This window comes from Pinus tabuliformis, chromosome 2_1, assembly GCF_031772625.1.
Source record: "Pinus tabuliformis cultivar Carrire ecotype Pingquan chromosome 2_1, CPIR1, whole genome shotgun sequence".
NCBI lineage: Eukaryota > Viridiplantae > Streptophyta > Pinopsida > Pinales > Pinaceae > Pinus > Pinus tabuliformis.
The window spans coordinates 304,538,104-304,550,185 of NC_142299.1; the positions used below are offsets into that span (position 1 = coordinate 304,538,104).

Here is a 12,082-nt window from a genome sequence, read left to right on the forward strand (position 1 = left end):
TACAGGTGCAAACCAATTACTATAGTCCTTACTAGCTTATGGTAGGGACTAATAACATAGTGATGTTAATTCAATGACTAATAAATATATAAATAGCTAGGCATTGTTTACTTTTTATAAATAAAAATTATATTCATTAATATTGTTTTTTTATAAGTTAAAATAGGGTAAATTTATTTTAAATTATTTTTTAAAATATTAAGAGCACTAAAAATATAATTAAATTACATATTTTTTCCATATTTAAAAAATCTCTAAAATGGATTTATATTGGTGTATGTAGATACATACATTTTTTATTAATTTTATATAAAAATTATAATTAAGGAAAACTTACATAGAATAGATAAGTGGAATTCTATTACAATCTCATTAATATCAAGTTGTAAAATGCATTTCACTTCTTTTGATACAATTAAACCACAATGATATGTTACACTTGTTTTATGACTTGAATTGGAATGGATATGTAGCACATTTATTATTTGACAATTTTTTTGTTGATGAGGTTGAATATCCACATTATTCACTTTGTTATATCGTTGTTGTTAATCCTACTTTGTGTTACAGTTATGAAATCTATTAATTTAGATTTTATTGAATTATACTACAAAACAACCATGGTAGTATTTATATATATCAACCAAACTAAAAGCTTTTGAATACTATGTTACATTCATTTTTTGGATTGTTATTGAAAATTTTTGCTAAATATTTCATCGAAAGTAGTTGATCTAGATTTGATCATTATATTATTTGGCATTTATCTTGATGCTTTCAATGTGAGAACATTTGAGGAATCAACTTGCAGGGTCATTTTCATAGTGAGTTCTAGTTTGGAGAATTGGGGTTTCAAACCTTTCAGAGCCATTTTGAGACATAAAACAACTTTTTTTGGTAAAAAGAAAATTCCTACTTTAGTGTGGGACCCCAAGACATTGATCTAGACTAAGTGGCCTTTCCAACGATGCAAGACTCATGTCAATTAGAGTTCATATGCAAACGTTATGGCTCCTACAAATTGACTTACTGTTTTGACTACCATGGTACAAGAGGATGCTACATCATCCCTCACTACTCATCTACATGGGGCTAGACATGAGTGGAGTTTCAAGAAGACTAGATAGAGATGCCAAAACTAGAACCATAGTTGAGGGTTGAGGGAGTCAGTACTTATCTCTAGTTGGCTATTAGGCTATGTTAATAACAGGTTGCTAGGAGTAGGGGTTCCATTCTATGCTATTGAATTTTGTTCCATAGTTGAGTAAGGAAACTAGGACTAGGAAGTTAGACAATAGAATAAGGGGACTTAAGGTTTTGTAGCAACCTTATAGACCATAATTTTTTTTAACTCCATATAGAGTACCTCTTCTTTTGTACTTTCATATTTCCATAGAAGAGAAAGGACATAGTAGTCTCACCTTCTATTTCAGTTTTCTCCCATAAGAGTTTCTCAGGCTAAATGTTGTAACTATTGTGGATGGTGTGTATTTCTTTCTATCCTCTATTTCTCACATTCTGAGTATTTTTTTCATTTAAACATAAAAACAATAATTAAAGAATCTGAGATCTACAGAAATCAACTTTCATATAAAGACTTCAGCATTATATTAAATCTATTGTGATGAACTATTCCCATAAAACATCTACAACAATTTACACATGAATGACAAAAGTGTTCTACATTCAAATATGGGGAGAAATTATTATGAATAAACATATCATAAAATTACATTAAATTTAGAAAAAAACACAAATTGGCTCTTCTTTAATAACTTAAATTTGATTTAAATAAAAAATAGATAATATCTAAAATATATATATAACAACATTAAAAAAAATTAAACCAAAATACTTCTATCAAACACTTTAATGTGACAAAATTTTTAATAAAAAATTAGTAAATTGATTTAAATATTAAATAATTACAACATAATTATAAATAATATATTATAAATTAACAATAAATATATTATAAATTAATTTCCCTTATGATTTGAATTAACTAAAAATTTAAATCAATCATAACAATATTATTGATGTAAACCTAATTTACCATTGAGCACACTATACCATAAAGATATATGATTATGAATTATAAGTCTTTCAATACCTCATTCCTATGACTCTATTTATGTTTTCCATGTTGTTGGCAAGATGACATTGGCAACGTAGCATCATCACCTTGATTTTGGAAATGTGCTTTTCTTATTAGTTAAGCTTTTACCGAACCAAGATGAAACACACTCACATTAAAATGATTGATTCTTCCTTATCTATAGTTGTGTGGGATACAAGTGATTCCAATGTGCCTTTCTTATTTCTATCTCACACTTTACAAACTCAAGATTACATTGACAGATAGACTAAACTTTTGCTGATTTTCTTCGATCTGCATTTTGATTCCCAACTGTTTTGGTGGAGCAGTAGAATAATAATAATGTTACATCAATTCCCAACCTTCCAGGAGGAGGAGAAAAGTGATACTTCGAAAGGAAATCTCATGCACAGAACATTTCTGGAATCCCAGCCTAACTTTGTAAGTACATATATATGCATGAAAAAATTTCAACTATGGAAGATGTTAAAAATCTTCATCTTAATATGTTATCTACCAATCATATATAAACAATAATTATCAATAATTATGTAATAAAATAATTTGTATTTTTAATTCCGAAAGAAAAATCGTAATTTTATTAATTAAAACAAAATTACATGTTGCAGATGTTGTGACACATTTCATTGGCAGTCATTGACTGCTGATCAATTTTCATGAAAGCAGAAAAATAATATACAAATAGGGAGAAAAATCATGCTTTTCTCCTTTTTTTTTTCTCAATCTTACACCACTCCCGTTGAGTCGGCATCAAAGATAAAAGTGCAAGTAAAGTGTCAGCGACAGGTCGAGGGTTGTCTTTATCAGAATCTGAGTTGTCTGACATATGTTGTCATTTGGATCCGCTGATATCCCTGGTATCTTTACCGGATGTGAGTCCATCATCTTGTGGATTTAAATCCTCTGCTTTTGGTTCTTGGTTCATCTGATTGTTCTTGTTGGGTATGACATGTTTCACATCTCCTTCCTTCTCCTCATCGGAGATTGGTGGGGGAAATTGCCATCCCTTGGCTTGTTTCCCTGTTTTCTTCTTTCTACGAATATCTTTTTTGGCTTCTGGGCACGTATTTTGTAGATGTCTTGTTTGTCGGCAAATTCTACATCTGAATGTTGTATTTTCATAATTTAAAATATGTGTCCAACACCTTTGTTTATGCTTCAGTTGTATTCGGTCTGGCAAGCCTTTGTTGAGATCTACTTCCACACAAATTCGTGCAAATGTGAAAATTCTTTCCTCCAATCTTTGGGTGTCCATTTTAATATAATGCCCAATGATGTTACCGATACCTGCAAGGACTTGTTGGTTCCAAAGATGTAGTGGGAGATTGTGTAAGCGAACCCAAACTAGCATCCTAGAAACAACCATTGTATTTACATCAAATTCCAGGAACCATGGTGTGATGAAGAGACCCATAGATCCCCAGAACTAAGGTCCTTCCAAGAATTTATAATTATATTACAATAAAAGTTAATTGATACCAAATTTATTAAAAAAAACTCATTTATGGAAAAGTAGATCCTTGAAACTGGGTTTTGATCCTAATTAGTCCATTTGTCCATTTCACAATGGAGCTTGAAGAAAACATGAGCATCCCATTCTTGGACATTCTTATCATCAGAAAGGAGGATGGCTCTTTGGGCCATAGGGTTTTCAGGAAGTCAACCCACACAGAAAGTTACCTCCATGCAGATTCCCACCATCACCCAGCCCAAAAGTTTGGCATTCTAAACACTCTTGCCATTAGAGCCCTTCGAATTTCTGACGCAGAGCATATAAACGAAGAAAAGAGGCATTTAGTTTTAACTTTTAAGAATATAGGCTACAATGATCATGAGATTAAAAAAGCCATGGAGAAAGCTGAAAGAAGGTTGTCATCTCCCAAGCCTAAGGATCAGGACCAACCTCAATGTGGTAAGGTTTTTCTACCTTATATCCATGGGGTTACAGACAAAATCGCTAAAATCCTAAGAAAGAAAAACATTATTACTCAATTCTCAGCTCCTGGTACTATCAGACAAAGTTTGAAGTCTGTAAAAGATGATATTGACAAGCATCAGCTTAAAGGTGTCTATAAAATAGACTGTTCTTGTGGAAAAAGCTACATAGGTGAAACAGGTCGCTCCCTCCAGACAAGACTCAAGGAACATGGCGCTGACATCAGGAATGGAAGATCTCGTACCTCAGCATTGGCAGAACACTCCTCGAAGACTAAGCACCACATCTGCCTGGAGAACGCATCAATTATCGCAAGGGAAGAGCAGCATCAGAGACGAAAGATCAGAGAAGCACTTGAAATTATTAAGCATCCTTGTAATCTGAACAGAGACAATGGTATGGAGATTAGCGGGAGCTGGCTTCCCCTGATCAGGGAAATCAAAAAGCGTCAACCCATCCCCAGGTAAGCCTTCAGCAGGTAAGTTATCCCTATCCTATCCTATTCTATTGGTCAGTGCTTTTTATTTATATCATAATTAGAATTATTAACATTAAAATACTTTAATATATTAAAAATTTTCATAACTATTAATTAATATATTAATTATTATATTAATTAATTATAAATATTATTTATTTATAATTAATTAATATAATTTGGTTCAATTATTTGCTCCTTTAACTTAATAATTATCTTTCTAATGCTAGAATACAATTTTTCTATATAACTTAATTAATATTTTAATTATTATATTGATCAATTATAAATATTATTTATAATTATTAATATGAATTGATTTAATATAGTAAATTAATTTATAAAAATTAATATATTTTAGTTTGATATATTATCTAGCTAAAAAATTTTAATATCAATTCTATCTTTAGGTTATAAACCTATTTATCAAAATTTTTTAAAAAATTTCAATAAAACTTAATAAGATTTATTAAAATAAATTAAAAATAAAATAGAAAAATAAATTAAAGATAAATTAATATATAAATTTTTTTAAAAATATGTATATTAATATTATATATTAATAAAAAAATTTAAAAATTTATTAAAATGAAAAATAAATTTTTTTTTAAAAATATTAATTATTATATATTAAATAAAAAACTTTTAAAAATATTAATTATTATATATTAATTAAAAAAAAATTAAAAAAATATTTTATATATATTAATATTATATATGAATTATTATATATTAATTAAAAATTTTTAAAATTTATTATAATGAAAAATAAAAAAATTTTAAAATATCAATTATTATATATAAATTAAAAAAAATTTAAAAATTTTAATAAAAAATTTTAATAAAATTTCAATAAAGCATAAGAAAATTTATTAAAAAGAAAAATAAATTAAAAATAAAAATAGAAAAATAAATTAAAAATAAAAATAAAAATATAATTAAAATTGAAATAAATCTAGATTCAAGCCGACCTGTGCTATTCCTTAAAAAATTTTATCCTCATAGGTATTTATTCTATCCATTCTGCTCTTCTTTTATCATCATTCTCAAACCCTGATGATGGATCCCATTTGGGATTTGAAACGTTGGTATAAAAATGTTCATACTGTGGATTCTCCGATCAATGGTTCAAAAGAACATGCATAATCTTAAATGGGAAGCCTAACATTTAGGTTTGAACACTAAGCATGGTTCCCTTATTCTACCCTCAAGTATCCATTGTTCAAAGGAACAAATATTGGGCCATCTGAATTCCATGGATTCGGTATTGGCACCGACCTTATTTTATTCTAAATTCCTATATATATTTCTTTTTAACTTTTGATCGATTTCAGGTATGGTCAAGGTTATTCTTTAGAGTGCAAAAATGATTATTATTAAAATAAGCTTTGGGATGTGTATTGTGATATAAATAATCTGGATTCAAATTCTTTTTTGATTGAAATGTTTGATTTATTGAAGTTTTGTGATATAAAAAATAAAAAATAAAAGAATAAATATTCACTCTCACACACATTATTAATTTAAATTTAAATAATATACAAATATATTATTAAAGTATATAATATATAAATAAATATTTGTAATATTATGTGATTCATATTATTATTAATTAATTATATATATATATATAATTGTTATAACTAAAAAATTAAAAATTGATTATTAAAAATTAAAAATTTAATAATTATATATTATAGGTTTTAAGGTTGAAATCAAATGACAAATAATAAAAACTAAATATTATAAAAATAGTGATAAAAATAAAATATAAACTAAATACCTTATGGAGGGGTCACAATGATCAATGTTAAGGGCCTAATTTTTAATAAGTGGCTTTTTAGTCGCTCATTTTGTCATTTTTAGTGTTTCTTTATTGAAATAGCTAATTTGGAAAAACTTATCATTCTTGGCTCTAGAAGGCCACAACCAATTAATGGTGAGCTTGGTTGTGACTCTAATGTTGATCGCTTCCCTAACCAAGTGACCTTGTTAATGGCTTAGCTTGTTGCAAGATTTGTGAGTGAATTAAACCAAGTAGAGAATGAGCCTAGGGGAGATAGCTCTAGTACTGTTACTAGCTATAGGTTCACTTTCCCAACTTGCACTTGAAATTGTAAATTTAGATTAACATATTTTATAGCCTCATTAAACCATATGAACTTGAAAAAATGAATATGATGGAAAATATCTTCTCTTAGTTTTTTCATATTATAAAAAAATTATATTATAATACATGGTCAAGCTATTTGAAATTCAATAACCCATAAAAGCATATTATTTAACAAGTTAGGAATGTAATGGCTGTTCACTTTAAGGGGTATCTTTATTATGTGCATTCAACTATCATGGAGCAAAGTTAATTGTTGACTTTGCTTCATTCAGTTGGATGTTAGATTTGTAATCAACATAAGTTTAAGTAGTTTGAACCCTATTCCCAAAAAACCTTAGTGAAAGCAACATTCACAACAAAATCTAAATTAATTTTTATCATTAATATGATTATTAATAAAATGATTTTATTTGTTTGTTTTTTAATAATTTAATTTGATATTTTAAAATATTTATTCCTCTATTTTTTAATATTAATTTTTATAATTAAATATTACAAATTTTAATAATTTAATGTTTCAATAAATTGTTAGTGTATTGAGAGATATTTGACAACCATAGGAAAATATATAATTTTTTTATATATTCAAGATGAAGATAAAATTAACACATAACATTTATAAAACTACAAATAATACAAAGCTATAATATTCCTTATAAATAAAATATTTCATTTTTTTTCTTTCTATTTGATTATTTGAAAGTAAAAAAAATTATATATTTCAATATGAAAAAAATCTTTTAATGCTTAACATAATGTCAATACATGGTATTTAATTTTTTTTATTAACAATAAAAAGAATATTTCAATGATGCATTGCTAAATATGACTAAGATGTAGTTTTATATCCACACACATAAAAGTAACTTAAATATATCTTAACTCAAAATTTATTATGAAAATAGAAAGATTAAGTATCTTCCAGTGAATTTTTTTTTTAATTAATAAAAAAAATATATTTACATCTTTAAGAGATTTTATCCCTCTCAATACTTTCAATATATAATACATAAATATATATTTATAATGATATTTTAAAAAATTAATATAATGTATCTCAATTTATAATAAAAATAATAGACTTAATCAATGAATAACTGCTTAATTGGTAATTTTCAAATTATTAAATATTATTTAAATTACAAAATTTAAAATGTGAATCCTATTAATATTTACCCCACAAAAATAAAATATAAAAAATTAAACTATTTAATTTAAAATTTATATTTAAATAAAAAAAAAACATATTTACATACATTTTCATAAAATATCCTAAATCATTCTGTTTATCACCATACCCTATATTTTAGTACAAACCATTCATAACCTCAACATGACACATTAATGACAAAAAAATACTGCATTGCAAAAATACCATATTACTGTATCAAACACAACCATACCCAAAACATAATTTCCATGCATCTAGAAACCCATGTAAGTAAATATTTATTCCATTGCCCCCATAAAACGTTGCTACAGAACTACAAACTATGCTTTCAAGATTTTTTTTTGACCTATGGCACACTTTAATCTTCAACCGCGCATCTTCTGACAGTGTGACAGTTATTGATGGATATACTTCAGACTGAGTTCCTTTTGGAGCTGACCTGAGTGCTCATAATTAAGAGACAACTAAGATTACTTTAATCAATCTTCATTAAGTAACCATTTATGTTGGATGTCACAGTATTTATATCAGATCAATGTTTGCTATTCACTCACAATTCGATTGTGCATCATAGCATAACAGGTACTCTAGCTGTTGTCAATGGCCATTTCTGACGGTTACACAGTGCAGGTCTGTAATTTGTCTCCCAAAGCAACGGTCAAGGATGTTCAGCAGTTTTTCTCATACTGTGGCACAGTAAAGAACGTAAAATTACAGAGGTGGGTGCTGGATTTCTGGTCTGAGTTTCATGTGAAGGTGCTTATTTCTTATTTCTATAATTACCTATTTTGTATGATAGTTGTCAACTTGGGTTGGGTTTTATCAGAGTTGCAGAGCACTGTACTATTAATAATTTGTTGAGTATTACCTATTAGAGTGCAGTCATATAATTTGATCAGTATTACCTAATTTGTACAATAGTTTCCAACTTGGGTTTTATTAGAGTTGCAGAGCACTGTGCTATTAAGATTTTGTTGAGTAATAGAGTGGAGTCACAATAATATTTTTGTGTTACCAAATTGGAGCAGTGATTTATGGAATTACTTCAATTTAATTATCTAGGAAATCACAAGCCAGGTAGTAGTCCTGATGTATAATTTTGCTGCTAGAGCTGGAGAACGCCCAAGGATTTGTATTGATGTACATAGGTGTGTAAAACTGGCCAAAAATAACCCCTAATATTATGTTGTTTTGGGTGGTGATAGGGCTGGACAGTGGACACAAGTTGCTTTTGTGACTTTCCAAGAACCCTCTGCCTTGGAAACGGCTGTGCTTCTGAGTGTAAGCCTATGATTTTCCTAGACTGTGTTTTGCAATTATAAGGTTCAAAGTATCATTCAGACTGGAGATGGCATTCTGGATATAGTTTTCGTTTATTAGGATTAAGCTATTATCTTGTATCGCTTAAAAATATTAAGGTAAAAATGTGGAATTTTAATGTTTTTGGCTTTTTGAACAGGGAGCAACAATCCAAAATCAGCAAGTGTGTATAGTGCCATGGGGAGGATCAGAGGAGGCAGTTAATCGTTGGAAAAAGCACATGATGAAATTTCATGAAGAGGGCAATACATTAGGAGTATTTTCAATTACTGATTTTCCTCACTTTTTAAATTTCTTTTACAGTTTGGGACAATGTTCAACTAAATTCAAAAAGAGACCTGCTCCTCAAAATCACACTAATACTGCACTTAGACTTTGCTTACCCTGCCATAGTCATTCTTATATCAAATCAATTGAATCATCTTCTATGATGGTTCCTGAATATTTTACATATCAGATCCTTCAATTTCGATTTTGAGGGTTTTGGTAGATGAGTGGCATTCATGGTCTCTGTATATGTTTACATGTCTGATCCTTCAATTCGTTTTTAAGGCTTTGGTAGATGGGTGTTATTCATGGGAAAATTGCAGTAGTTTTATTTTTATTGAATAGATTGGATTCTGTAGATTGCCTCGAAGGTCATTTACTCAACACCCAAGTGCTAAACCCTCAAACGAAAACCTGGAATAAGATTTTTCTTGTGAAAAGAAGGGCAACATATGGAAGCAAATTTCGCTTCAGAATTAGCTTGACTTATTTTGACGGTGCTGATAGAAGAAGAGTCCTAATTTTGATCTTGAGTCAAAAAATCAGTCTCTGAGTAACCATATATAAACAGAAGGAAGACACTACTCTTGAAATTGGCCGTTGTTTAATTATTTTACATTTTGGTGTTTTTGGTTAAAATTGCCAGTAAGATTGTGATTTTGATTATTTAAAATGTATTCTTTACCATATAAATGGATTTAGTACTTGAAAAATCTTTGGAGCATCTAGATTATGCAGATTTGAGTTATAATTCTAACAGTCAAATAGATTCAGCACTTGAAAAACTTTCTAGATTTGAGTTATAATTCTAACAGTCAAATAGATTCAGCACTTGAAAAACTCCTGGAGCATCTTAATTGTGTAAATTTGAATTGTAGTTCTAACCAACATCTATTAGATTTGAGGCAAAATGGACAAACAAAAACAAACAAAGAAACAAACGGACGGGAAAAAGAAAATATGCCCCTAAAAACTCCAAAACTCAAAAGAATTATACTAAAAATTAAAATTCTCCTCATTTCTTTTAGTTATTTTAAAAAGCCAGAGTATTTAGACTGAAAATTTATAAGCCTGTGTTAACAACAATGTTATTGCACAGTTGAAGTCCTTGATAAAAAACTGAGAATCTTTCTTCCGTTTGCTGACAGGCAGCAGAGATGGTTACAACAATGCTTTCCAAAGGATATACCTTAGGAAAGGATACATTGAGCAAAGCCAAAGAGTTAGACAAGAAGTATCAAGTCATGGACACTGCTGCAGCAAAGGTGGCAGATTTTGGCAAGTTCTTCGGGGAGAGTTTAGTTGCAGCAGGAACAGCAGCTGTCAACAGTAGTTATTTTGCAACAGGAGCACTGATGGTTGCTGGGGTTCTTGACAGGGCAGCCAGAGCTGCCGCTGATTTTGGTAATAGGAAAAACGCAGTAAAGAAATAGTTCTAATAAAATGCTGCTAGTCCCAATGTTTATTTGTCTCATAATTAACAACAAAATGGTGTAACTTCAGTGCTATAGACACGCGAGTGAGTTACAGCTTAGAATGTTGAGAATATTTAAAAGTTACTTCTGTAACCATGACTGTGCACTGGCTAGAAAGTGTGAATGTGGCATACTGTGGAATATGTCAGAAGTAATATGCCAGGGATGGTAGGCAATGGTTTAAAGAATCTAAGCTGGAATTAGAGTCAGGGCCCTCTTTGTACTGTAAATATGTGTTTCTGGCATTTAAGGAGGATATGTTCAATTTAAGAGACTTTTTTTTCATTAAATGTTTGAGTTTCTGGGTGATTTTTCATTATTCATGCATGATTTTTCTCTTCAAATACAATAGGGAAAATTATGCAGCTACGACTGGCAGCCAGTTTTTTGGATAATCTATTTAGCTAGGGGTTTGTCGAGAAGTTGGGAGCATTTATTTTGAAGCTTCACAGAAAAAGGGTCAAACACATCAAGCCGATGAAGAAGCAATTTGTCCCATAGGCTATCTTTAGTCGATGGACGTTAAAATAATATTTTTTTTCTATTCTTTCTTGAAATATTGGGCTCTTATTTTTAATGATTGGTATGAGCGCTCGCATCCTCGTTGTTGCTACCTCTTCACACCTCTTCACAGATACGTGCAAGAGGTCACAAGTTGGTGATAGGATACAACAGTGGGCACAAGTTGCTTTTGTGAATTTCCAAGAGCCCTATGCTTTGGAAATTGATGTGCTTCTATGTGTAAGTACGATTTTCCTAAACTATCAATGTTTTTCAATTATAAGGTTCAAAGGGTAAATTATTTGGTGTGATTTAATTACTCGTGGATTTTGGTTGGGATCTTGCATTTCCTTGAATTTGCAATAAAATATGGAACTCAAGATGTAAGTTTAATGAGGGTCACACTCAGACTAAACATGGCATTTTGAATGTACTTTTTTGTTTATTGGGATTAAACTATTATCTTGTATCTATTATCTTGTTTTTGAAAGATAGGCCATAGCCACTATTTCTAACTAGTTCACACTCTTACCTCTTTGATGAAATTCATCATTCAACAAACCTCGAAAGCTTCTTGCGAATGTGTCTTCAACTACACCAAACTCCTTAGCAAGCACGCAAAAAGATTGAAAGTTGATATTTGCGATGGAGCCTGCCAGGTAATATTTCTCCAAGCATTCAACGATTGAATCGTAAAATTCG

General features: G+C 29.5%; 1 protein-coding gene across 1 annotated transcript; it reads left to right on the plus strand.

Moving 5' to 3' along the window:
- Window positions 1-8,351: 8,351 nt before the first annotated feature.
- On the plus strand, window positions 8,352-11,147 carry LOC149200022 (binding partner of ACD11 1-like). The gene is made up of 4 exons (XM_089402574.1): window positions 8,352-8,536; window positions 9,023-9,098; window positions 9,277-9,393; window positions 10,553-11,147. The coding sequence occupies exons 1-4, from the start codon at window positions 8,418-8,420 to the stop codon at window positions 10,835-10,837; spliced, it is 597 nt and encodes a 198-aa protein (XP_089258700.1). The 5' UTR covers window positions 8,352-8,417; the 3' UTR covers window positions 10,838-11,147.
- Window positions 11,148-12,082: the final 935 nt, after the last annotated feature.